This window comes from Neophocaena asiaeorientalis, unplaced genomic scaffold (assembly GCF_003031525.2).
Source record: "Neophocaena asiaeorientalis asiaeorientalis breed wild unplaced genomic scaffold, Neophocaena_asiaeorientalis_V1.1 scaffold91, whole genome shotgun sequence".
Classification (NCBI taxonomy): Eukaryota; Metazoa; Chordata; class Mammalia; order Artiodactyla; family Phocoenidae; genus Neophocaena; species Neophocaena asiaeorientalis.
In genome coordinates this window covers 8,397,930-8,425,559 of record NW_020173198.1, presented here as the reverse complement: position 1 = coordinate 8,425,559, position 27,630 = coordinate 8,397,930, and the positions used below count along the sequence as shown (strand labels likewise).

Below are 27,630 nucleotides of genomic sequence, written 5' to 3'. Positions count from 1 at the left end.
ATGGCTCATTAAAAAATACATTTCATAGTGTCATTCTTCCTCCTTCATACTTTTCCCAAATGCCTAATTGGGAGTTAAATATAAATGTAAGAATTTTAAAAGAATATTATGTACAATTTTATTGAAGTAGAATAAGGAGTTATTCTTTTTTTTTTTTTTTTCGGTACGTGGGGCTCTCACTGTTGCGGCCTCTCCCGTTGCGGAGCACAGGCTCCGGACGCGCAGGCTCAGTGGCCATGGCTTATGGGCCCAGCTGCTCCGCGGCATGTGGGATCCTCCTAGACCAGGGCACGAACCCACGTCCCCTGCATCAGCAGGCAGACTCTCAACCACTGCGCCATCAGGGAAGCCCAGGAGTTATTCTTGAAATAGCAGCTAGAAATGTACATGAAGCATCCCTGAAATTATTTTGTCAGTCAGTTAATTACTATATGCTTATACCTGTACCATTCCCCAAAAGATTCAAGACAGATTACAGGAAATATATAAAGTAATAAAATATAATTTTTTAATTGAAAAAATTGGTTCTTAGGAAGTTATAAATTAGGAAATATATGGCTATATATGTCTGTGTGTGGTATATAGGTATACTGGCTGTCACTTTACTAACAGTATATTATAAATACCTTTCAGTACTAGTATACTGTAGCAATAGTATAGTATAGTATAGTACATGGTAGTTAACGACTATAGATCACATACTTTCATTGTCTTCATAGTATTGCATTTAATGCTAACGCCACAGAGCATTTAATCAAAACTATTGGTAGATATTTCCATTGCTTCTCCTCTGACCATTATACACAACATTTATAATGAACATACATTGAACATACAATGAACATTGTCCTCTATGATGAAACAATATCACATATATGCATCTTTGTGCAACTGGGGGGATGATTTTCTTAGGATAAATCCCTTGGAGTGGGTTTTCCCAAGTCAAAGATCTGACCTTTTTCTTTTTTTTGGGAGTAAAATATACAAAGTGATAAAATACATATAAAGTTTACCATTTTAACTATTTTTAATTCAGTTTTATCAAGTATAGTTGCAGTGTTGTGCAACCATCACCATTATCCATTTCCAAAATTTTTTCATCCTCCCCAACAAACTCTGTACCCAATGAACAATAACTTCCCCCTTCCCCCCTCCCCCCAACCTCTGGTGAACTCTATTTTACTTTCTGTCTTTATGAATTGGCGTCTTCTAGGTACCTCGTATAAGTGGAGTCATACAATAGTTGTCTTTTTTTTTTTTATTAATTAATTTTTGGCTGCGTTGGGTCTTCATTGCTGCACGTGGGCTTTCTCTAGTTGCAGCGAGCGGGGGCTATTCTTCGTTGCGGTGCTCGGGCTTCTCATTGCGGTGGCTTCTCTTGTTGTGGAGCACGGGCTCTAGGCGCGTGGGCTCAGTAGTTGTGGCTCGCGGGCTCTAGAGCACAGGCTCAGTATTTGTGGCTCACGGGCTTAGTTGCTCCACGGCATGTGGGATCTTCCCGGACCAGAGATCGAACCCGTGTCCCCTGCATTGGCAGGCGGATTCTTAACCACTGTGCCACAAGGGAAGCCCTGGTTGTCCTTTTGTGTCTGGCACATTTCTCTTATCATAATGCTTTCAAGGTTCATCCATGTTGTAACATGTAGTAGAATTTCATTCATTTTTGTGATTGAATAACATGCCACTGTTTAGATAAACCACATTTTGCTTATCTGTTGATCTGTCAGTGGACACTTGGGTTGTTTCCACCTTTCGGCTCTTGTGAATAATGCTGCTATGAACATTCATGTACATGTATCTGTTTGAGCCTCCGCTTTCAAGTCCTTTGAGCATTGGAGTTGCTGGATCCTGGAGTTGCTTTCCCACAGCAGCTGCACCATTTTATATCCCCACCAGCGATGCACGAGGCTTCCAGTTTCTCCACATCTTCATCAATACTTATTTTCCTTTGTTGTTGTTTTTAAATAACAGTCATCCTAATGGGTGTGAAGTGGTACTGGACATTTCTTAAGGCTTTTCTTACTGATTTCCAGACTATGGTACTCCCACCAACAGTTTGCCCAGGCCTACATCAAAACCTGGTATTCTTTCTCACCTTTGTTAATCTGATAGGTGATGTTTTACTAAAAGTTCTTCTGTGGTTTTAGTTTTCTGTTCTTTGATCACGAGTGAAATTGAACTTTTTTTCCCCCTAAAATTATAGGCCATTTAGATGTATTTCTGATACATTGATGTATTTGCCAATTTTCCTATAAGTGACCCTAAGAGGGGTCTCTTTCTTAAAAGCTCAGAAGCCATCCCTGCACATTGTACTTTGGCTTTTCTTGTCTTCTGGCCAGTGCCTGTTTAACGTGATCCTCTGGTTCTGTAGCTCGTTGCCAGCAGTCCAGGGAATAGTTCTATGCAGGCCCTGACAGACGGCTGGTGACTTTGACCATAATGGGGCTATCCATTGTGGATCTGACTCTCAGCCTCAGCCGTCTGCAAGCTAAACGGGTGCCCCGTGTCCCTCGCTTGTGGTGTCACCTCTTGTTCGCATCACACAACTTCATGGGCTTTACTGTGATCCCATATGTATCATCCCTTTTGATTGTATATGCCTAGGAGACAGAATCCTAGGGATGGTGAAGAGCTGGGCCGAGAAGAGCACAGCAAACCACATCCCCCCAGATGAGCTAAGCTGAACCGGTTTATTGACGTCTCTAAACCATGAACTGGATTAGCACTGTGTGTACATGGCTGTATAAGCCCAGCCGCGCCCCCCCAAGGCACCTGCACGGCCTCTGCTTTATCAGATGTCACTGCACCTGGGACAGTGGCCCAAATTTTAGGCCTCCACCAGATCAGAAACATCTAAGAGCTGCCACTGCACTTCTCTCCTTGACCACTTAGCGCTGAGGGTGCTCCAATGGTTTTGCACTGAACTGAGCGCTGCTCATTCACACCGGAAATAACTCTGCTCAGCCACGTACAAGTCGGCATTTGGGAGTTGGGGTGAAAGCAGTTAAAAAAGGATCTGGCGAGAAAAGGCATGGGGGGAAAGAATCGACTCTGCAAGGCAGAGGTTGTGGTTCCCTTACAGACTTTGCAGCAGCCTGGCCCTGACCCCTCACCGCCCCCCACCAAAAAAAAAAGAAAAGAAAGAGAACCGCTGAAGTGTCCGCAGGAGGGACCAACCAAAAGCATTCTGGTCCATCACACAATGGACTACTGCTCAGCTAGTACAAGCAAAGCAGCACATCCATATATGCTGATATGGAAATAGCTCCAGGAATCATTAAGTGAAAAAAAACCAAGCGCAAAACCGCACCCTGTAGAGTCCCTCTCCTTCCTTACCCAGAGGTCATGCTTTGTGCGAAGGTCGATAGGAAGGGGGGGGGGAGGTCAAACCCAGGCTGTTCTCACAGCTGCTCTTTCTCTAGACAGCGGCTGTCACAGGAGATGCCCAAGGAGAGAGGGGACTTTAGTGAAAGGATTCAGGTTTGCGAGAAGACATAGAGAACCTTCTGTTCCATCTGCAGAAGTTTTGCGGCCGAGTGACAGGGCAGGGGGCTGGGGGCGGTGCTTAACTGTGTAGGCTTTGACGGGAGCCTCCCCGTTTGGGATCCTGGCTAGGACAGGCTCGGAGCCTCCGTGTCCCCATCTCTTGCACATGCGGTTTTGAGGATTCCACAGTAACACCTGTGAAGCACTGAGCCCAGCGCCTGGCACCCCGGTGCTCAGTATTGACAGCCATTCTGATGGCCACTGTGATGCTTGCCGTCCCCCTCCATGCCTGGGCCGGAGGGGACAGACTTCAGAGTCTGAGCTCTCTGGCTTAGACTGTCTGGAAGGCCAGGTGTTTTCTCCATGATTCCCAAGGCCCAAGCCCGTGGGAAACTCTGGCCGTTTTCATTTGCCCTGCCGTGATTTCCTGCCACCCGCTGACACCACGGCTGCCTCTCCCTGGCCTTGGGCTTGGGAATGTCTCACTGCTCTGGTTTCTTCCATCAGTTGACTCCAATGACAGCCTCTACGGGGGAGACTCCAAGTTTCTGGCTGAGAACAACAAGCTGTGTGAGACGGTGATGGCTCAGATCCTGGAGCATCTGAAAACCCTGGCCAAGGACGAGGTAGGTGCCCCTGCCGCCCCCATCCCCGCCGCTTGCCCTGAAAGCACGCGTTCCCAGAGTGCTTGGACATTGGTTCGTCCAGAGAGTAACGCGCCTGTGTGAAGACTGTTCATCGAGGGCCCCAGGGCCTTTGCTCCTACCATTTTCTCTGCCTGCACTGTGCCTCCCCAGGGTTCCCCTGGCCACCCCTCTCATCATTCGGGTCTCAGCTCAAGTACCTCCTCAGAGTGGCCTTCCCTGAACCCTGTGTCGAGTAGCCACTGCACTCCTGCGTCCCTCTGAACTGTCCCTGTGACGCTCGGGCATTCTCTGAAATGCTCTGTGTGTTCACTTCTCAGTCGCCTGCCTCCCCACCAGAATGTAAGCTTCATGTAGCCAGGACCTCGAGATGTGGCTCTCGGAGACCTCCCTGTGCCTGAGACAGGCTCTCTGGGATCCATCTGTCACTCACCCCGGCATCCTCACCTCGAACCTGGCATACAGCGGGCGCTCAATCAGTGCATGTTGAGAGAGTAACAGCCTGCACTTCCCACACCTTAGCTCTTTGAGGCCCACAACAGCCCTGTGATGTAGGTGCTGTGTTCATTCTCCTTGGACAGAAAAGAAAACCGAGGCTCAGAGAGGTTTCCAGAGCTCCTGGTTTCCTCTGGTTGTGACAGAACAGGGTTCCCACCCAGATCCTCAAGCGTGAATCTGTAGCCACTGCACCACCCTCCTCGGTCAAGGCCTTACCACTCAGCTCCTAAGAAGTGGCATACGGTTGTTGTCCAACCATGATAGTAGGCTGTGCCTGCCCAGCCTTTTTCTTTTTTTTTTGCCACACCCCACAGCTTGCGGGGTCTTAGTTCCCTGACCAGGGATTGAACCCGGGCCTTTGGCAGTGAAAGCTCGGAGTCCTAACCATTGGACAGCCAGGAAATTCCCATCCCAGCCTTTCTCATACTAAGTGTAGTGTGGAGAACTCTGCGTGTGTGGTTTCATCTCACAACAGTCCCATGAGTGGGAACAGCTGTTATCCCTTTACACTTGCCAGATGAGGAAACTGAATCCTAGAGTGGTAGCTATGGAATGTGGTCAAGGCAATCTTCTAGAACCCATGCTCTGATCCACAGAATATATTCCTTTATCAGATGTTGCGTCGTTGCCTTTTCAGAGCAGTTTTTCCCATATTCTCCATATTATAGATAGATGGTTGACTGATTTCAAAATAATTTCCAAATTATAGTACGATCTAAATAACTACCTGGTACCCTTCCCCAGTTACTCCATTTTTGCAGCGTCAGCTCAAACATGTGGGTGACAGTTGGATCCCAGAAGCTCTGTCTCAGGCTTGGTGGACATTGCGTTAAGGCTGATTCCTGCTGTGTAATCAGGGTGGGGAGGTTGGCAGTGACTCTGGAGTCAAAGCCAGTGCCTGACCTTTCTCTGCGTCCTTCCCCTGGGGCAGCTCCTGTCAGGCTTCTGCCTCCGTGTCTGCCCCACACCCCCAGTCTTGCTCTTCCCTACTCCACATACTGACAGCTCATTCCTGATCTCATGTTGGCAGATTTCTGTCTTCTCTCACTGCCACTCACCCCCCACCCTCTCCAATTCCCTTTCCCAAACCCAGGACAGATTTCAGACTGCAGGGTTCCCAGTGGCTTTCCAGCCCTCCCCTTCCTGCCCACACACTTCCCCAGCTCCTCCTTCCCAAACCTCAAGTCTCACGTTTTTAGGATTTGCTTCTCTACTCCCCACCCCACTAAATCCTTTGAAGACAAAATAAGATCAAACTGGACTTTTAATTCTTACTCACTTCCAGGACTGTACAGAATGCCACCATTGGCTTTCGCCCCTTCCCCACCCCACCACAGAAACCATGAGAACATTCTATAGCTGTGGGTGCGCCTGCATGCACACACACACACATGCAACATACATGTATGTCCCGCGTTCCCGTTCTCCCCAGGGTATTCAAGCAGGTCCTGGAGAGAGTGGGATTTTTTCCAGACTCCATTGCCCAGTGGCCACTGCTGAGGTCAGGGGCACTGCACACAGAGTTAAGGTTAGTAGGCCAAAAGGCAGATGGAAAACACGGAACCACTGCTGCCCTGGGGGCCCCAAGTGCCTCCCAGCGCCCTCTCTAGGGAGGGAGGATTGTGGGTGGGTCCCAGTGACCCTGGGGCCCCCTGGGTGCAGGGCTGTAGAATGCTGGGGAGTTGATGCTTGGAGGGCACTGGCTGTCAGTGGAGGGGGCAACATCAGAACCCCAATTTCTTCAGGAACTGGTTTATCAAACCAGTTAGTGCTAGAAGAGATAACCCCTCCTCCAACTGAAAGGCCTTTTTTGAAAGCCTGTAAACTTCGTCTCTGCGGTAGGCAGCTTTCAGGAGAGAGCCCTCATTACGCTGCAGGAGAAATGGAGTCCTTCACCTTCAGCTTGCACTGGTCACTCCCCTGCTGTGAAGGATTCTTAGCACCTTCCCTGATCCCTACAGCCAAGGGCTCTGGCTCTAGCTTCTTGCCAGAGCAGGGCTGTGTGTTTGACACGTGGTGCCCAAGAAACATGTGCCCCGGGGCTTGAAAATGCATTTCTTCACTCTGACAGGACAGGCTGGGTCTAATCAGAGGTGGCTGCTGACAGCATAAACGACCACAGTCTAGGACCTCCAGGCTCACAACAAAAATAGAGCCCAGAACCATATAATTTGGAACTGTTTTAACATTTGTCTCTTTCTCTTGGGGGAGGAGGCATTGACTGTGATAAGGACTCTGAAATAATTCTGAAATAGCAGGGCTGGAAAGTTTCTGAAGTACATTTCAACTCACATAAATACCAGGGACTCTCACTGAAAATGTCTGCCCATATATGCACATTTATTAGAAAAAATATGGGTGGACTGAGCTAAGACGGAACATGTCATCCTTCACTTTAACAGCATGCTGTGAGATTCGGCAGAGGCGGCAGTGGGAGGGGAGGCCTCTAGAGCCTGGAGCACTCAGACCTCTCTCCACCTGCTGTGGAGCCAAGCTGGGCGCTGTGAAAGCCCAACGCTGGTGCCCGAGCTGAGTGTCTCATCTCTCAGCGCTGGTATCAGCCCTGCTTCCAAAATTGTCCTCTAGATGCACGTGAAGGAGCCAGCCCTGCCCTAGTCATGAGCTTTATGAAGCTGTTTGTTTGGGTGTGGTGAGGCTGGGAACCATGCCAGACGGTTACAACTTCCTGCAAATGACAATTCCCCTAGGAAAAGAAACAAAAGAAGCTCTTCTATTTAAAACCTCTGTAGGGAGAGGAGGGGCTGGAGGCCCTGGTTTGGTCTCTCATAATGTGTTCACGGTTTCCTGGGTCTCTGCACGTCGGCCGCCTGCCTGCTCTGGCCTGCTCATCCCCAGACCCGTCTCTAATGATCTCATTTTTAATCGGCTGTGCATTTAAAACACATGCGAACTGGGCTTTTATTGTAAAATGCTTGAGAAGATACAGAATAGAGAAGTAACCAGTAAGATACTGTCTTACTTGTTTGACTTTTAAAAACTCTCCCTTGCTTCAAAGAAATGTAGTTAAAGGGCCTCTCTTGGGAGACTCTTATAGTTGGATTTGAGAGTTTTCTGTTAGCTTGGTCCTCTAGGTCTGAGCAGAAACCAGGGCCCAGGCATCAGATGAGAGCCAGCTGAAAAGGTGAGCAGGATGGGCTGGAACCCACTGGATGGTCTCTGCCGCGTTCCTGACTGGGGCAGAGCTCACTGTCTGATTAAACAAAGGAACCCAAAGCAGGAAGTTGCCAGCCAGTTAGAGTCTACCAGCCTTCCCTCCTTGTGCCTGCAGGCTTGGGACCCGACAGCGTGACCCCGCTCCGTGACAGCAGTGCTGTTCAGTCGGCCCAGCTGCTTCTGTGACGGTCACCTGGTCCCGACTGTTGTCCAGGCAGGCTCGATTTAGGGGGCTTGAGTCTCTTCACTGTCGTCACTCAGCCACTGTCACCCAACTGCATTCTTAGCTGCTCCTTGGCAGTTTTATTGCATTGTTTTTTTCTCCACTAGAAGACTTTAAATCCTCACTTGGGAGAGGGCAGCAGGAGGGGGTAACAAAGTTGGCTCCGCAGTTAGCGTAGTCTGCTGCTCTATGGGCTCCACACATGGAAGGATGCATGGACAGATAGACAGTTAGTAGGTTGTTTGAAAAAAGCAGGAAAAAAAATATGTATTGGTCTAAACCACATCAAATCGTTCCTATTTCCCTGGATAAAACTGTGTAGCTGCACTGGGCAAATCTGTTAGCTTCTTCAGAATTTGGATGCCTAATGTGATGTTAACCATGGGTCTATGGGAACATCTTGTAAACTGGGGCGGACACGGGAGGGTGTGGGTACCAGCACAGGCTCCAGAACTGAACGACTGGAGCTCAAATCCTCACTCTGCACTTGCTGGCTGTGGTCCTTGAGCAAGTTCCTGACCTCATCAGCAAAATGGGAGCGTACTGGTTTCCTGTTACAGCTTTAAGTCACCACAAACTTAAAACAACCCCCATTTGTTATCTCACCAGTTTGGTAAGTCAGAAGTTGGTGCTGGCTGGGCCCGTTTCTCTGCTCCTGGTTTCACAAAGCCAAAGTCAAGGTGTTGAGTGGCTGGGCTCTTACCAGGAGGCACTGGGAAAAATCCACCTGCCAGCTTACTTGAGTTGGCCACTTCAGTTCCATACGGTGTAGGACTGAGGTCCTGTTTCCTTGCTGCCTGTTGGCTGAGGGTTGTTCTCAGCTTCTAGAAGCCGCCTGCATTTCTTAGCTCTTGGCCCCCTTCTACCATCTTGAAAGCCAGCAGTGGTGGGTTGTGTCCTTCTCATGCTTCAAATCTTTCTGGTCTCCCCTTCTGCGTCATCTTTCCTTTGCTTTCCTCTTCTGCTACTTGTCTCTGACTCTAGCCTGAACTTCTGCTACTTGTCTCTGACTCTAGCCTGAAAAATTTCTCTGCTTTCTAGGGCTCAAGTGATTAGATTGGGCCCACCCAGATAATCCAGGATTATCTCCCTAAGGTCCATAACCTTAATCACACCTGCGAAGTCCCTTCACAGTAGCACCTAGATTAGTGTTTGGATAACCAGGATTTGGGATCCAGCTCTAAAATCCTGCCTACCTAGAGTTGTGAAGATTAAACAAGGTGAGCTGGGTAAAGCACAGAGCTCATACCTGTCACAGTGTAAGGACCCCATACCCACTAGCTGCCAAGGAGCAAAGCAGACACTCAAGGCTCCTGGCAGCACTGACGTCTGCAGCGCCAGCCAAGAGCACCCAGCAAGGGTCCGGGCGTCAGCTCTCCAGGACCCACACAGATGTGTGATCTGACCTGGTCCCCTGCTCAGGCCCACCTGCTGACTTGGGCCTTCCCAGGTGCCTTTGTTTACCTTGGGGAGCTGGTATCTTTTCTCCTGGGCCTGTTGCATTTTGGAGATTTAATTTCCCTTCTGTCTTTACCATTCAAAGCTGGGGTTCAGGTTTGGTCTACTCTGACATTTTGGTTAGGCTTTACTTGTTTGAGAGTACCTTTCACATCAGGTCACTGAGCAAAGGAGGAATGATCTGGTGTGAAGAATACCTAATGGTTCCTATAAAAGCTGGGCATGGGCACCAGGCACTGGGGAGCATTATTCACGGGGAGCTGTCTTTGGTCTTTATTACCAGCACCCAGAGGGTGGGAATAGTGACTGAAACTTTGGGTGGCTTGAGGACACGTCTGTAAGAGACGTATCTTACCGTTCAGTTTACTCCTGTACTTGCATTAATGCAAGACGGCCTTTCAGTGCTGGGGTAACCCGGGGAGGTTAAGCAGCTCGCCCTCCAGAAGATCCGTGGTAGAGCTGGCCTTGGAACCCCTGGCAGCGTCAACACTGGGCTGGGCCTGAGCCCCAGTGCCAGATAGTAACCTCTTTTTTCTGTATCAGGCCCTAAAGCGCCAGAGCTCGTTGGGCCTTTCCTTCTTTAACAGCATCTTGGCCCATGGGGACCTGCGCAGTAACAGGCTCAACCAGCTGTCCGTCAACCTGTGGCACCTGGCACAGAGGCACGGCTGTGCGGACACCAGGACCATGGTAAGGCGAGGGGAGGGGTGGGGGGAGTGGGGGGCCCTCACAACGCCCACCAGGCACGGCTGTCCTGGCGAGTGACGCAAGCCCACTGGCCAGGCACAAGTGGCCTCAACACAACATCAGGGCCTGGACATCAAACAGCCCCAGTCTCCCCTTCCAGAAAGGTGCCAGGCCCTACAAAGTACAGATGGCTCTCCGTATCTGCAAGTTTGGCATCCTCAGATTCAACCAACCACAGATCAAAAATATTCAGGGGGGAAAAAAAATTCCAGAAACTTCCAAGAAGCAAAACCTGCATTTGCCACCTATCAGCAACTATTTACATAGCATTTACATTGTATTAGGTGTTATAAGTCATCTAGAGATGATTTAAATATACAGGGGGAGGTATGTAGGTGATATGCAAATACTACACCATTTTCTATAAGGGATTCGGTATCCTCAGTTTGGTCCTGGAACCAAGGGACCACTGAGTAGTATTAAGAATTAATTCCCTCTGAATAAAAACCACATGTATGAAAACACCAGTCATTCCTGGTGATTTTAAGAGCAAGCTATAATCTAAGAAGTCTTATTTAAAAACTGGTTTCTTCCCCTCCCTTCTCTGCTAAGAAAAAAGCCAGAGCTCCCGATATGGCTGATTTGTTGGAGCCTTGAGAGTTATGAACCAGAAAGGAGATGAGTCTTTCTCTTTCCTCCTAGGTGAAAACTCTGGAATACATCAAGAAGCGAGGCAAACACCCAGACATGGGGCATCTGACCGAGCTGGCCCTCAGGCTCCCTCTGCAGACGAGGACCTGACCCTACGTAGGGGCTCTGGTGCCAAGTCCAGAAAGACCTGTTTTGCGTTTTTGTTTTTATTTTTACACACGTACAGATTGGCTTCTCTACTAGATTATTCTGCCAGTGAAGTGAACAAGCGGGAGCTGTCAGAGCATTCGAATCCACTCCTGCTCACTGAGCACAGCATCTTAGTGTTTCTTTGCACAGGTGGCCTTCAGATGGGCCTTTAGGGAAAAACTGAAGAATGCAAGTAACATCTTTCCTTTCTGGAAGGTGTTTTTTAATTGGAAAAAGAACCTTGAAAAGCAGTCCACTTTGACAGACCCACTGTGCCCTTTCCCTAATTTGCTTTATATCAAAATCAGCTCTTGATTGGATTTAGAATATGCTGGTGGATTAAAGGAGAAAGTGAGGTCAAATCTGAGATTCCCTGTGGCTTCGATGGAAAATATACTGTAACTGAATAAACCTCCTGAAGGAACACTTATGTTCATGACTGTTCATTTAATTACAGTTGACTCTCATCCGGAAGAGAATGTGTCTAAACATACCGCCTGGTTTTCTTGCAGCCATCACCCTAAACAGCATATGATTCTGTCTACTTTTTTATCAGTTTGGCGGAATCTCATTCTTGTATTACCACTAATGAGCTTCCACTGACATTCTGAATCAGTAAGAGCATTAATACTGATGGTGGTGGTGACTCACAGCCTAGAACCCCTTGTGCAGGAAAATGCATCCAAGCTGTGGATTAAAAGTGCCCCCAGGGGCTTCCCTGGTGGCGCAGTGGTTGAGAGTCCGCCTGCCGATGCAGGGGACACGGGTTCATGCCCCGGTCCGGGAAGATCCCACATGCCGCGGAGTGGCTGGGCCCGTGAGCCACGGCCACTGGGCCTGCGCGTCCGGAGCCTGAGCTCCGCAACGGGAGAGGCCACAACAGTGAGAGGCCCACGTACCGCAAAAAAAATAAAATAAAATAAAAGTGCCCCCAAACTCTGTACTTTTGGAAGGTATACACTGAGTGTAGACGGACTACATTTTACCTCTACCCTGTGAGAAGCCTGATGACAGTTCACACAGTAAAAGTAGCATGTTTTAATTGAATAGCTTGGGACCAAGAATATGCTATGGATTTTCCGGCTGGCTTAATAGTGAACCCCACGAGAAAACGGCCTCCGTTAAGGAACAGCGTGTACTGAAGAACGCACCTCAGCTGAACATAACAGACATTCAGAAAGCACAGTGGTGTTGCTCAAATGTTCCCAAGTGGCCTTTATTTCACAAAATTATTTTCATTAAAATTACTTCCTAAACCACTTTTACTATATGATACTATTCAAATGAAAATCAATTGGCAAATTTACAAATTATGCACTTCTAAGTCGTCTACTTTGAGGCTGTACACATCAGACAGCATCAGCGCCCAAGCCTGAGTCAGTGAATTCCTAATGCTCTTCCATTAACCTGGACCTGGACTTTCACGTTCGGTCAGGTATCCGTTACACCAAAGCAGCCTCTGAACCGTATGTTACCTGGCCCAGGTGGAAGCTTAGATTTTCTGTGTTCTTGTGTGGTTTCCTCAGCCTGTTACTGAATCAATTAGCCAGTCTCTGAAGACCATGGCCTACACGAGATGAAATCTACTGCTACTACTACATGAAGGGTGATGGGACAACAACACACAAAATAAACGAAAAAAACTTAGGAAATAAGGTGAAGTAAGAAAAACTTCTGCATGGGGCCTGTATTAATTTTCTATTGCTGCTTTAAATTACTACAAACTTAGTGGCTTAAAACGTCACAATTTTACTACCTTACAGCTCTACTGGTCTGAAGTCTAGTGGGCTTACCTTCAAAGTGAAGGTGTCAGCTGGGCTGTATTCCTTCTGGAGGCTCTAGGGTCTCGAGAATCAGTTTTCTTGCCTTTTCCAGCTTCTAGAGGCCACCTGCATTCCTTGGCTGGTGGTCCCTTCATCTTCAAACTAGTGACAGCTTGTTGAGTGTTTCTTGCAAGTCTCTTGACTCTTCTGTCCCCTCTTCTAATCCTGGATTATCTGGGTAGGCCCAGTCTAATCATATTAAGGTCAGCCGATTAGCAAACTTAATTCCATCTGCTACCTTAAACTCCCTTTTGTTTTGTATCACAACATATTAACAGGTTCCAATGATTAGGACTTGGACGGGAGGCGGGGGGCATGGGGGCATTATTCCAACCACAAACCTGAACAGTTCTAAGTTTGCAGAGCTGAACACACAATTTTTAAGGGGAGAACTGTGTCTATCTGGCAAATACTTTTGATGGGCCAGTCTAGTTACGGAAAGGTGGCCTCAGGGAGGGGCCTAGTGGGCTAAGGCAAAACAGCAGGAATCACCCCAAGGAATAAAAAAGTGGTTAAGAATCACGAGGTCTGGGGAACGGCTGGATAAAGGCAGTTATAAGGAGGGAAGGACCTTGCCATAGGAGGAGGGTCAGTCAGTGAGCAACCCCCAAGGGAGAAACAGCCGACAAGTTCAAGAACACGGTTGTTACATATTCAGCTAAGACCTTGGCTGTGCTTAAATACCAGACCTCCCACCCACCTCTCCCAGATTCTGAGTAAAAATCCAAAACCCGCCTTGTTCCAGTGGAGACGGGCTGTGTGCTACATGGAGTCAACAAATGAGGAACAACATGGGAAATCACACCGCAGAAACTTGCAGACAGCTTGAGGAGGGCCCAGGACATGGGGAAAAAGGGGGATAGGTGACTCAAGACAATGTTGTTTAATTTACAAAAGGACGGAGGCCCAGCTAACTGCAGGGCAGGAGCTGTCACTAGAGCAACAGTGGTCTGCACCTATGAGAGCAGCCGAGACAAGGCTAAGTTCAATCTGAGGACACTTGGCATCCTGCCGTCTTGGCTGCCCAGCCTTCTCTGCTTAGACCCTGCTTCAGGAACAGACTTTAATAAACCTTCCCAAGCCAAGTGGAACTCATTCAGCCACACTGAGCTAGAAAGTCAAATCCTATCACACACAGACTGAAGATACTGAACAGTAAGAGGGGAAAGGCCTGACCACCACACCCTAATGAGAGCTACCACTGTGGGGATAGGTCAGGGACAATCGCTCAGCCACTCTCCGGAAGCACCCGGTAGATGGCTGAGCAGGCCCAAACTGTAGTGTGATCTCTCAGCAAAATAAAAACGATTAGAGAAGCAGTGGTTGGTTCCTTTTACACTGGGCAAGTTCCTGTAGTGTGGATCAAGACTGGGAAAGATTTATTCCCCTGTCGGAATGGGATGTGCCCTGAAGAGCTAACTCAAATGCAGAATCTTCCCGTGTAGGCCTCTTCCGTTACGCATCTCAAGGTGGAATCCGTGAAAGGCCAAGTTCACCTTCTGAGGGAAGTGGCCCACCTGAATCACTGCTAACACAGACTTTGTAGGACTCTAGACCTAGCCGATGCTTGCTGGTCAGGGCCCAGGCAGGCCTGCCTCACCTCTGCCCCATGGGGCAGTAGTGGACCCATGTTCATCTCACCAGCACCCGAACCTCAGTCTTCCTTCCTGACTGGCCTGAGAGTCTCCCTCCACATGCCAGGGGCTGGCTCAAGAATGGGTACATGACCCACTGCTGGGCAATGAGTTATGACAAAAGGGCTTCTGTAAGTTTCCTTGAACCACAAGGTTTTTCTTCTTCCTCTGTAATAGTCTAGTGTCTTGATACGCTGCCTGGAACTGCTACAGCCATCTTTCCACCAGCCTGATGAAGCCAACACCGAGGATGACGGAGCAGAGAGGAAACATTCGTTTCCTTCATGGGAAGCTGAATCAACCCCCTACAACAGGACAGGACTCCCTGCCACGTGAGAGACTGAATTTCCTGGCTGTCCAGGCCTGCCTGAGACAGGATGTCTGTAGCAGGAGTTCAAGCCAAGTGGTGTGAAAAAGGCCCAATGAGAACTGATATTTTAGGAAGCAAAATGCTAGGTGAATGCAGAGAAGGTGGTCACGTCACTCGGGTGGCTATACCCGGAGCTTTGGGAGGCTGGCCGTAGCCTCAAGGCTTGGAAACGCTGATCCCAGGCTGACGAGGCAACGCCCTGTCATCCCCACGTCTGCGCCTCCGGCATTCGACCTCCTCCAGGGAAGTCGCCTGGGATTCTCCTCCTCGTGATTGAAAAGAATCCAATAGGGCTTCCCTGGTGGCGCAGTGGTTGAGAGTCCGCCTGCTGATGCAGGGGACACGGGTTCGTGCCCCGGTCCGGGAAGATCCCACATGCCTCGGAGCGGCTGGGCCCGTGAGCCATGGCCGCTGAGCCTGCGCGTCTGGAGCCTGTGCTCCGCAACGGGAGAGGCCACAACAGTGAGAGGCCCGCGTACAGCAAAAAAAAAAAAGAATCCAATAAACGCATCCCTGGGAATTAATGTGCCTTCGGCTCACGTGGAGGACTAACCACCTGCTCTCTAAAACGCCTGTTCAGAATGCAGTCAAAGCAGAAAGATGAAATGCAAGCTTGCCACTGGGGATGGAAGGACGGCAGACGCAAAAGGCAAGATGGGTTCAGAGGCACACTTCCCAGCAGCAGAGGAAGCTCAGCCGCATCTGCCTGGTGGCAATCCAGACGCCTCTTTGCCTGTGGCTACTCCAAGAAGGGGGAGGGAAAATGAGCTTGCTTCTCCCCGTTTACATTAATCCTGCTTCCTGTTTGAGTATTAGGCATGTAAAAAGCTGCTGTTTCCTCAGTTGAGACATTTTAATCCCCAATGAGTATTCTGGGTGAAATTCCCTAGACGGGACATTCAGTGTGGTGAACAGTGACATCGGTCTTGGGGCACAAAAGTACACTTGGCACTTACTGGTTGGGTGACCCCAGGCAATGTTATTACTTCATTCCTGAACTTCAGTTTCCTCATCTATAAGATGGGGATAAGAATAGCACCTGTTTCAGAATCATGAAGATTAAATACATTAGTGCAAGGGAGACACGTATGTGCCTGGCACACAGTAAGCACTAGACGAGTGTGAGCTACTGCTGTTGATACTCACTGTCTTCAACAGGGACGGAAGCTTCACACAGAACACAGGTTTCAGCCACTCCCACGTTCTCCTGGTTCCTGAAACGAGCTGCCCTCACCCCAGTTTGTCCAAGCACATCAACATAGTTGTCCTTTGTCTCTGCAGGAGTTCGACTGGAGACAACTGTCCTATGGCTTTCATCTGCGTAACAGAACCGTTTTGGGGGACAAGACAGGAGAGCTTAATCTTCAAACTTGACTGACTTGGATGCATTCCTGTCAATATAAAAGATTCTGTCCGGAGCCGTGGAGAAGCCGAGGCCGGCCCTCCGGCTGTGCTTCCAGCTCAAGGCCCGGTCGTAGTCCTGCTGTAGATTCCGCTGCAGGGTGTCGGCCATCTTCTTGCTGAGGGCCATGTTGGGCCTGCCGACCATGTTAGCGGGGCGACTGAATGACGGGGACAGATTTTTAAAGCCACCCATGAGTTTGAGAAATTTCAGTTTCTGTTCCTCATTTTCAAAGCCAGCAGTATCCCATTGGCCAAACTGAGTTCCCTGTGGTAAGAGAAAACAGGTGGTTACTTTCCTGGCTTCCAAAGCATCTTCCTTTCCCCAGCCCCCAGCCTTGCCCGGGAGGATCCACATGATCAAAGGCTTACTGCGCACCAGGCACAGTGCTCGCAGGCATAGCGGTGGATTATCTTAACTCCAACCAGAGCCCTGTGAGGAATACTGTTGGTTCCCACTCTCCTGATGAAGAAATGGAGGTTTGCAGCTGGACCGGGGGCACAAGCCTACTTGGTAACCCTGCTGGAACTCCATCTCGGGTCTGGCCCACACCAGAGCCCACCCTTCACACTGAGCTGCCCGTCTGCCTCACTCCTTCTCCCCCAATTCACGGCAGACAGTACGACACACCTCACCAGCTGGCTACTCATCCATCAGCCTAAGGTTTCTGTCCTTTGGAGGGTGGAGAGGGCAAGCGAGAGTCTGAAATGCATTTCTCTTCGCAGAAGCGCTGCACTTCATAGCAGGAAAGGAGTGGAGGCCCCGGGAGGTGAAGGGTCACATGAGTCGGAGGCTGAGCTAGCCCAGGAACTCAGGGGCCCCGATTCATGCCCAGAGCACTCTACAACCCACGCACGAGTCGGCCATGTTTGAGAAAATACAAGAGAGCCCCTCAGAGCAGTGGCCCAAGAGAAGACTCCCTTCCCTCCCGTGTCTGTGGCTGAGGCCAGAAACCCAGCTCCCCATGAAGACTGTGACTTCAAAGACTCAGGATTGAGTCCCGCCTGCGTCACCCGGGTAAAGTACCTTAACCCCTGAGCCTCAATGTCCTCATCTATAAAACGGGGGCGTAACAGCCCCCGACGGGGCTTCACTGAGGCTCAAAGTAGGTTTTACACCAACAACTCAGAGCCCGACGCCTGGCTCGCTTTAAGTCCTCGAAAACTGCTCATCTACCCACCCCACCCCACCAGGATTGCTGACCTCTGTGCCGCCTGGGAACTCTCCGCCTGTGAGCCAAAAGCCAGCCTAGCACTTATTTCTAGGTCGGCTTTGGGAGAACAGTAAGAACCAGTCATTGCTACAGCTAGCTGGCCTGAGAGAACTGGTGACGAGCTCTCCGAGCTTCACAGTGCCCCCAGTACAGGCATTAACAACTGCTTCCCAAGCCTTCACTTTCTAGAAGGAGAGGCCACCTCTGACAGCCCCACACTGGGTCTGAGGAGAGAGCTGCCAGAGGCTGACCAGTCCCGTGAGCCTGCTCTCACTGGGCTACCAACCCACTGAGAGGGGACCCGGTCTCAAATCCCCACCATGTGCCTGAGCAGTCAGGTGGCCCCAGGTCCCCGAAGGCAGGGCCACCTAAGGCATCCCCAGAAGATCCCAGCCCCTATGACCCCGGACCACCCTCCTGCTGTCAGGTGCCTCCAGGTATAGCCTCTGGGCCACTGCTCTGGATGACGCTGCCTTGTTTCTGGCCTTCCTCACTCAATCATGGAATCTTATCAGCTCTGCCCAGTTCAAGAGGATGGAGAGAAAGGAGACACTAGAGGAATGACATAACAAAGTCCCATTCCATACCCCTCTGGGGCAGAGCATGAGTCCCATTTTACAGGTGTGGAAACTGAAACTCGAAGAAGGGAAGTTACTTGCTAAAGTCTCATAACTATAGAAGGTGGCAGAGCCAGGAACTGATCTCAGGTCTTTTGATCCAAAGCAACTGTTCTTTTCTGTGCTACACTAGGAAAGCTTAAGACAGTGTTACAAGGAAGCAAGTCCTTCCGTCATCTGGATCCTCTGTCCCCCTCTCCCAAATCCACGTCTATTAACAAGTTCTCTTCTCTCCCCTCTGCCCTCTCCTCTACCCCAGTCCCCGCTGCCCCACATAAATGCGCTCCAGCAGTTCCCACCGCCCTGCCCACCGCACCCTCCCATCCCTCTCCAGCCTGACCTAGCGGTCCCCATGCCATACACTCTCCCGTGCCACCTCCTGGGGCCTGGTTTGGAAATTTCCCATTCCAACTGGACCAGAGGCCTGCCACCTCTGCCCCCGCCCCTGTCCCAGCAGCTTTCTCAGGGTACCACCCACTGCTGGAAAGAGCTCGCCATCAGGTGTCCCCAGCGACTGATGACTGGGACACCCTGCCCGTCCAGAGCCAGAGACAAGGTCCAGGCTGCTTAGCTCAAGCGGCCAGCTCTCCAGGAGGGAGGCAAGCACCCGCTTCCCAAGAAAGGAGAGTAGCTCAGGACGAGCTCTGTGGAGCAGGGAGCTGGCTGGCGGGCGGGAGCTGCTTTGGGGCCAGATGGACTTGGTCTCCCGCCCCTGCAAGGTGAGGAGGAGACCCCTCGCGGAGCCCAGCGTGAAACTTACCGTCTGCTTCCTGGTGTCAGAAGCTTCTGTCCTGCCCGACTCACGATCGATCTCTTCTTGCAAGGCCTTTCGCCTCACCTGAGCAAGGGAAAGGAAAGGAAAGAGGGCAATTAGACAGCCGGTTTTGAGCTTCACACCCAGGACAGAGAGGAGGTGGGGTCGGGGGACTGGAGGGGGATGGGCAGCTTTGTTCTGCTGCAGGCCGGGGGAGGCATCTGTCAAAAATACCCTCTAATCATGTAAGGGGCAATCCCCTGGCCTAAAACACACAGGCCTCATTCACCCTTCTTTTCCATTCCTTAAGAATGAATCTTCCAGCGGACTGCCCTGGTGGTCCAGTGGTTAGGACTCGGCACTCGCACTGCCAGGGCCCGAGTGGTTCAATCCCTGGTCAGGGAACCCCGTGCGCTGAGTGGTGCGGCCAAATAAACGAATGACTCTTCCTAGACACTGAGGCTTTTCCACCTTTAGCATTAGAACCTCTTCTGTTTGTAAGAGCCACCTGGGGTGGAAATTTTCTCAAAACACATGCCCAAAGCCCTGCCTGTACAGAAGATATTGTAGTTAACTTTCTTGCTGACAGCATCGTCTTCTAGAAAGAACACAGGCTCTGGAGTCAGGCACAGGCTAGTTTGAATCCTACCACTGCCATTAACTAGTTGTGTGGAGGTCAATTAATCTTTCTGTACCGTGGTCTGTTTATCTGCAAAGAGATGGAAATATCAGCTACCTTGGAGGATAAATGGGAGACAGAGAACTGTGATACTGTGGTTTATAGTAAGAAATATATGACAAGAAATATATAAACTCATCCCCATTCCTGGCACAGAGTTCCAAAATCCCTAGGAATTTCCTAAGTGAAGGGAACAATCAAAGCGTCCTTTGTTATGTTAATTGGGTGACTTTTGTAAGCACCTGAAGATGGGGGCTGGTTGCCAAGAGAACCAACCACCGATGAGAGGGTTGGAACTTTCAGTCCTGACCTCTGGGGAGGGGAGTGGAGGAGGAGATTGAGCTCAGCCACCAAATGGCCAATGATTTAATCAACTGTGCCTCTGTAATGAGGTCTCCACAAAACCCCAAAAGGTCAGGGTTTGGAGCGCTTCTGGGTTGGTGAACACTGGAGATTTGGGGAGTGGAGCTCTCGGAGAGGGCATGGAAGCTCCATGCTCCATCCCACACACCCTGCCCCGTGCGTCTCTTCCACCTGGCTGTCCCTGAGTTATATCCTTTCATAATAAACCAGTAATCTGGCAAGTAAAATGTTTCTCGGAGTTCTGTGAGCCACTCTAGCAAACTAACTGAAGCTGAGGAGGAGGTCTTTGGAACCTCTGATCTGTAGCTGGTTGGTCAGAAGCACAGGTGACAACCTGGCTTAAGACTGGCGTCTGAACGGGGGACAGTGGTGGGGAGCAGTCTGGCGGGACTGAGTCCTTCACCTGAGCAGTCTGACGTTATCTCCAGATAGACAGCGTCAAACTGAGTTGAACTGCAGGACACCGCGTGGTGTCAGGGAATTGCTGGTTGGTGTAAGAAAGCCCCCAGCCCCACGATGAACTGCGGTGCAGAACGTAAGACAGAGAGTCCCCGGCACACAGCAGGGACACCTCACACACCGTTACCAGAGAGGCTCAAGGCCACAGCGCACCAATGACCCTGTGGTTTGATACAGAAGCTTCTAGGGCCCAAGGGTTCAGGTGTGACTTTAGCTGCTCCCAGTTTGTGGCCCCTCCTCTTCTCTTCTAATCTACCACAGGCTGAAATGAGGTGACCATTCATATAGTTCAAAACTACATAAAACAGGACTTCCCTGGTGGCGCAGTGGTTAAGAATCTGCCTGCCAATGCAGGGGACATGGGTTCGAGCCCTGGTCCGGGAAGATCCCACATGCTGCGGAGCAACTAAGCCCGTGCGCCACAACTACTGAGCCTGCACTCTAGAGCCTGCGAGCCACAACTACTGAGCCTGTGCTCTACAGCCTGTGAGCCACAGCTATTGAAGCCCACATGCCACAACTACTGAAGCCCGCATGCCTAGAGCCCATGCTCCGCAACAAGAGAAGCCACTGCAATGAGAAGCCCGTGCACCGCAACGCCGCAACTGGAGAAAGTCCGCGCATAGCAACAAAGACCCAACGCAGCCATTAAAAAAAAAAAGAAACTGCATGAAACAAATCCAAAGAGCAGCTGTAGGGATGAGAGAAAATGATGGTGTATTCCTATGTCAGAGTCATGCTGCTGACGGGGAACAATGTGGATGTGTTCTCACTGAAGCGGAAAGCAGCTCACCAGCTGAATGAAAAAAGTGAAAAGAACAGTATACAGAGCATGACTGTACGCTGCTTTAAAATCACACATACACAGTTACAGAGGAAAGATCTAGAAGGATATAACAACCAAGGGTTAACAGTGATTATTATTAGGTGGTAGCAGGGGTCCCTAACACCCGGTCCGCGGGAGGTGAGCGGCCGCCAGTGAAGCTTCACCTGCTGCTCCCCGTCGCGAAACTGGTCCCTGGCGCCAAACAAGTGGGAGACCGCTGGGTGGCAGGATTTCAGGTTGCTTTCCCCCAACTATTTTTTTTTTTTTTTTAACACAATGAACTTTTTACCAGAAAAAGAAAGGGAGAGTTGGGGCAGAAAGCTTCACTTACATTGAGATTATCTGTCACCCAAAACAGAAGTTTTCTTTAAAACCGTGAGGTATTTAATAGGCACGAATTCATAAGAAGCAAAGAGGTGGCTGGTGGGCCTTGCCCCCGTGAGCGGTGGGACACCTGGGAGAGGCGCCCAGGGCAGGGGCTGGGCCTGGACGGGTCAGGGCCCCACCTCCATCCTCCCTACCAGCCGCTGCAGCCCGGGCCCCCGTCACCAAACGACGAGGACCTGCAGGAGGCTGGGGAGCCCCTGGTTCTGGGGGGCCTGCGCTGTGTGCCAGGCCCTGGACTGGGCCCTGTCAGCAGCAGCCTACTGAGCCCCTCCCCTCCAGGGAGAGGCCCCCGACACCCCAAAGGCATTAGGAGCGTCCTCGCAGCATCTTGGAGGTCCCCCTCCTTGTAGTCGGCTGCCTTGCAAGCACTCCTCGTTTCTCTCCTGGAGCGGCAGGTGGCAGGGCCACGACACGGGCCGTCCCCACATCACACCCTGTTGCTTCTGTCCAGCAATTACTGGCTGACACAGCGTGAGGATGCTGGCAGGTGAACGGCTGCCACTTACAAAGCACAGGTCTCGGGCAGGCCCCTGCTCAGCGCCTCCCAAATGGCCTCGTTTGGTCTTCACGGCTACCTACATGGGGGTCCCGGGGTCAGTGACTGCCAAAGTAACCTCATTAGTAATGGCCCAAGGCTGTACCTATGCGGTTACTATGCTGTCCTGATAGGCCTTGGGGTCCAGGATCATAAAAATATCCCAATTCTAGAATGTCCAGCTCCCACACAGGATCTGGGCACGACAGAAGCAGAAGCTGGTCCACAAGAGAACAACTTCTCCTAATGCTCCTGTACAACAACTGCATTTCTATATACTAGCAATATATACAACAATAAAAACTGAACTGAAATACTATTTACAATAGCATCAAAAATATAAAATACTTAAGGAAAATTTGACAAAAGACGTGCATGACCTGTACACTGAAAACTATAAAACAATACTGAGAGAAACTAAAGACCTAAATAAATGGACAGAGATGCCACGTTTATGGATCAGAAGCCTTCATACTGTTGTCAGTCCTCCCCAAATTTGTCTGTAGATTCAAGGCAATCCTAATCAAAATCCCAGGAGCAGTTTTTGGTAGCAACCAACAAGGTAATTTTAAAATTTATACAGAAGTGCAAAGGACCTGAACTAGCCAAAGCAACTTAAAAAAGAACAAATGCTAGAGACTTATACTACCTAATTTAAGACATTATATAGTTACAATAATCTAGACAATGAAGTATTAGGGTAAAGATAGACATACAGATCAATGAAACTCAACAAGAGTCTAAAAACAGACCCACCCCCCCCCCCCCCCCACACACACACGGTCAACTGATTTTTTACAAAGGTGCCTAGGCAATTCAATTGAGAATTTAAAACTTTTTTTTGTTGTTGTTGTTTTTGCGGTACGCAGGCCTCTCACTGCTGTGGCCTCTCCCACTGCGGAGCACAGGCTCCGGACGCGCAGGCTCAGCGGCCATGGCTCATGGGCCCAGTCGCTCCGCGGCATGTGGCATCTTCCCGGACCGGGGCACGTACCCGTGTTCCCTGCATCGGCAGGTGGACTCTCAACCACTGCGCCACCAGGGAAGCCCCTAAAACGTTTTTAACATCAAAATAATGCTAGAAACATTGGACAGCCAATAACAAGGAACAAATTATTGATACATGCAACAATACAGATAAATCTCAGAATGATTATGCTAGGTGAAAGAAGCCAGTTTAAAAAAGAGCACATACTATATAATCCCAATTATATACAAATTCTAGAAAACGCAAGCTACGACAGAGTAGCGGTGGCTACCTGGGGATGGGAAAGGAAGGGATGGAATACAAAGGGGCACAAGGAAACTTTTGGAAATGATGGGTACGTTCATCATCTTAATTGTTTAGCTGGTTTCCTGGATGCATACATGTCAAAACTCATCGAATTGTACACCTTAAATATGTGCAGATTCTTGTATGTCAATTATATTTAAAGTTGCAAAAGACACACACAAAAAAAATGCTCCTGAATGGAGGCCAGGAGGTGGTGATGCGTGGGCCGGGCAGAGCACGTACCCACTGCCTGGCTGCAGGTCCAGGGACATGTCCCCTTTCCCCCTGCAGTGGTTATGAGGAGGGGAGGCCACAGGCTCCCCGCCACTGGAGGGGCGGCAGAGGCTGGCCTCGTTGCCTTTGGAGTCCCTGATGCCTCTGGGACCAGGATCTCATGGCCTGCCGGGAGGTGAGTGTGCGTCTGGGGAAGGGAAGATGCCTGGGAGGACGAGGACCAGTCGTACCTGGTCTATGTGCGCCTCGTCCATGTTGCCCTTCTTTTCCAACACCACCTCCAAGTCCGTGTCTGGCTCCTGCAAAGAGGGCAGAAGGAGTAAGGCTCAAGCGGACGATGGCCTCTGCCCTGGCAGCCCAGCCGGATGAGATCGCAACAGAGTCCAGAACAGACTCAAGACTGGAGCGCTACGCCCACCCCTATCGCCCACAGAACACCTGCCATCCTGTCTCTTCCACGATTCTCCCCAATTCTGTCCTGAAGACTGTGGCCCTGACCTATCTGACAGATGGACGCACTAAGGCTCAGAGAGATGAAGTGACTATCGTGAGGTTACCCCACAGCTCAGGGACAGGGCTGACACTAACCCAGGTCTCCAGACTCAGGCCTAGAGCACAACCTTTCCCGCCAGGCGTCACCTCACTTCCCAGGCTGACACCAAACCAGCAAAAGGAGAAAGGCCAAGGCTCCCATTGACAGTGGGGTGGAGGGGCTGGCAAGGGCCAGGGAATGCAGAGGTGGGGCTGAGGGCCTGCAGCAAACCCGAATCCCCCCGGTTCCATACCCCACCCCAGCCCCCCAGCTCCAGAGTTCTGGTTGGTACCTTCTCTCCTGCCTGGACAACCAGGACAGGCTCTAACTCAGCTTCCCCGCCCCCAGCACTGGTGCATTCCACACAGCAGCTCGGGTACACCCTCAATTTACATCATGTTATATGTCAACGCCGTCTCAATTAAAAAATAATAAAACCACCTCAACTGGGCCACACCACCCGTTCCCCAGAACCCTCCAGGGGCCCCATCTCATTTACATGGAAATCCAGACCCCTGTGGTGTCCACAGGCTGCCGGGACCCCAGCTGGCCCAGCGCCTGCCACGCCAGCCTCTTTGCTCCTCCCAGGGCCTCTGCACCTGCCGCTCCCTCGGCACAGGCGGCCCCAGCCCCTCACACATCTCAGCTCCCACACAGAAGCCTTGCTGGGCCTGCATGGGCCATGCTCTCCCGGGCCACCCTCTCTCAGTGGCCTCAGCCCCTGCGCGACCATCTGACAGTAAGATTCAGGTTGGCCACTTTCCCATAGTCCCTCAGCAGTGACAACTGCCACGTCCTTGCTTCGGGTGTGCTCTGCCTGGTACCCCGCATCACCTGTGATGAGCCCTGGGTGGCTCTGTTCGCTCACATTGCCTGCCAGGTCCCAGTGCTCAGCCCGCCTCCTCCCTCCCCTCCCCAGGCAAGGAAGCCCGTCAGGGTGGAGAGCACATCTCTGCCGTCTTCACCAGGCTGCCATCCCCTCCCTTCCTCCTGGTAACAGGGCCCCGGTATTCCTCTCAGAAACCAGCTCCCCCTGGTTCAGACAGTGGAGTTACAGCGGGACTGACACCCTCAGCCCCTGCCCACTGGCTTCAGATCTGGGCTTCTGGTTTGTGACCCAACTGAGATCTGGGAGAGCAGTGCTGGGACTTTCCCTGTAATCGTTTTGGAGGGGCCACCCCTCTCCTTTTGGGGGTGGCTTAACTACTATGAAGAAAGCCTGGAGTTGCTGGGACCATCTCACCACGGGGTTGGGGTGGGAAGGAACCTGATATTAAAACCAGCATGGAAAAATACAAAGTCCAGAGCTAGGGAAAGCCACACAGGCATCGCCTGCAATCTAAATCTATTTGATCCCTAAACTGTGTAACCTGAGTGCAGATAGCTATGGACATCATATTGTCTCAAACTATTTGGTTCCTGAGCTTTAGATAGCAAGTGGCAAGAGTTCAGAAAGAGAGGGATTTATCTGAAAAGCTTATTCTAATTAATCCAGATACTGAGTGCAGATAGTGAGAACTTGGGTAAAGTTTCAACAGCAAGGGATACCTGTATTATTGAGACTATTACACTAGCACCTGGATCCAGCTATACCTGAAGGTAATAGCTCTCAAACCTTCTAGTTACATGTGTTGATAAATCCCCTTTTCTGACTAAAGGCAGTTTAATCAGGGCTCTGGCAGCTGAAACGCTGAGTGCCTGTGTGTGTGCATGCATGTACACACACACACACACACACACACACACACTCCCAACTTCCACCCCTATTCTCCCAAAACAGTGTGCTTCTGAAGGAAGCCTACCTCCTCCCAAGGTTCTCCTGCTACTCTGCTCTCCTGCCTCTTCCTCTTCCTCTTCAGAGCTGGCTCCTCAGTGTCTGCCTTTTTCTTGGACTTCATTTTCTTCTTCACAGGGGCCTTGGGGTCATCTCCTATTGGGATGTAATCTGGAGCTTCAACTTTGACTGACTTCTTTTTACTTCCTTTCCTACGGCTGCTCTCCACAGACCTGGAGAGCTCAGGGTGCCCCAGGGGGGTATCTCCCTCCTGGTGGGTTTTCTTTTTCTTCTTCATCTTCACGTTGTGCTCCCTGGGGCTCCCCTGCTTCCGTTTCTGTCCCGAGGCTGCCTGCTCAGGGACGCCACCTTTCCCAGCTGAGCAAGTGTACAAAGCGTCCCTGGCCTCACAGAACCAAGGGTCCCTGGCTGAGAAGGCTGTAGCTCCCTGCACCTTCTTCTCCTTCTTGTGTTTTCTGAGCTTCTTGCCAACTCTGGTCACCTCCTCGCCCTGCCTGGGGTCTGGGGAAGTCTTCACCCTTGAGCCAGGGGACACGGACTTTCTCTTCTTCTTCTTTTCCCTACCAAGGGACTCAGATGGACCAAGTGCCTGCTTCCTGAGGCTGGGAGATGGCTCAATCCGTCTGGCACGTAACATGGTCTCAGGTTCTAGGGGCTCCTTGCAGACGGTGCTGTGACCCTTCTTTTTCTTCTTTTTCTTCATTAGAGGCATTTCGGGTGCCTGCTCTTGGACCATATTCTTCAAGGGTGATGTGGCTCTTGTGGGACAAACCTCCGCAAAATAACTGTCACTGTTTAAAACCGAGTATTGAGTCTCTGGTTCTTTAACTACCTTCTTCTTCTTCTTCTTCTTTTTCTCTGGGAGCCCAAGGCCCAGGTCTCCTTTGTGAGTCTTAGTGATCATTCCTGAAAAAAGAAATGGTACAAGTTATCCCCATACCAAGCCACCCTGAGTACAATTCCACTAGGTATTACCAAAAGTCACGTTTCCTGGAGTGGATGGTCTGAAAGGTTAGGGGCTGGGAAAATGGGCATGATTCCTGTGGAGCAAAGGGAAATATGATCGAAGAAACAGAATGGAGTTTAAATCCTGACAGCCCCGGGTTGAAACCCAAGCTGCTCCCTCACCTTAAGTCAATCACCTATCCTCGCTGGGCCTTAACTTCCCCAGCTGAAAATGGGGGGAGATAACACTTCCTTCCTCAAAGAGCTGTTGGAAAGAATAAACGATAATCCATGGAAAGTGCTTGGTACATCATTGATTCCCCTTCCTAACCCCCTTCCTCAAATCTCTTAAGCCTAGTCTTCTCTCCAGAAACGTACCCTGTGCCAGCCACTGAGGGCACAACTGCACTCAAGCCACAGGCCAGGCACGGCCCCCAGGGCTTACCTTTTACTGGATGAAGGGGACAGAAATCCTGAGGTCAGCTCCTCTTGCTGACTGTCACCAGAGGCAGTAACTGTGACACAATTAATCCATTCCCTTGCTTCATCTAAAGAGTGCTTCAGCTTTGCGTCTGGAAATTAAGTGCCCCCGCCTGCACTGACTTACTCTTCTAATTACCTTCCCATGTGGCTAGTAATGAGAGCAGCAGCAAGGTATGGTGAGGAGCCCCAGCTGGGGCTGAGGATGCCTGCATTCAAATGGTGACTCACATACTCTTGCCACACAGCACTGGCTTCTCCGGGCCTGAGTTTTCCTATCCATAAAAGAGGGACCGAAC

At 50.5% G+C, this 27,630-nt stretch overlaps 2 protein-coding genes across 8 annotated transcripts in view; one reads left to right on the top strand and one right to left on the bottom strand.

The window, feature by feature from the left end:
* The window catches only part of VPS35L (VPS35 endosomal protein sorting factor like), a 127,812-nt gene extending 116,379 nt beyond the window's left edge, over positions 1-11,433 (top strand). For all 3 annotated transcript variants that reach the window (XM_024744179.1, XM_024744180.1, XM_024744181.1), the window contains 3 exons: positions 3,994-4,112; positions 10,027-10,173; positions 10,873-11,433. In XM_024744179.1, the coding sequence (XP_024599947.1) occupies positions 3,994-4,112; positions 10,027-10,173; positions 10,873-10,971 (365 nt within the window). In that variant the 3' untranslated portion in view covers positions 10,972-11,433. The remainder of the gene's footprint in view (positions 1-3,993; positions 4,113-10,026; positions 10,174-10,872) is intronic.
* A 766-nt stretch (positions 11,434-12,199) lies between these two features.
* KNOP1 (lysine rich nucleolar protein 1) overlaps positions 12,200-27,630 on the bottom strand; it is a 17,430-nt gene continuing 1,999 nt past the window's right edge. The window contains exons 2-7 of one of the 5 annotated variants that reach the window (XR_003003200.1): positions 25,914-26,812; positions 23,810-23,878; positions 18,830-18,907; positions 15,984-16,506; positions 15,794-15,876; positions 12,200-13,022 (exon numbers count right to left, since the gene is read on the bottom strand). Coding sequence is in view for 2 of the 5 variants with exons in the window: in XM_024744370.1 (XP_024600138.1) it covers positions 16,195-16,506; positions 18,830-18,907; positions 23,810-23,878; positions 25,914-26,810 (1,356 nt within the window). In the remaining 3 variants the exon portion in view is untranslated. Of the gene's footprint in view, positions 16,507-18,829; positions 18,908-23,809; positions 23,879-25,913; positions 26,813-27,296; positions 27,324-27,630 lie in introns of those variants that run through there. The other 4 variants (XR_003003198.1, XR_003003199.1, XM_024744370.1 and 1 more) reach the window with 4 other exon arrangements.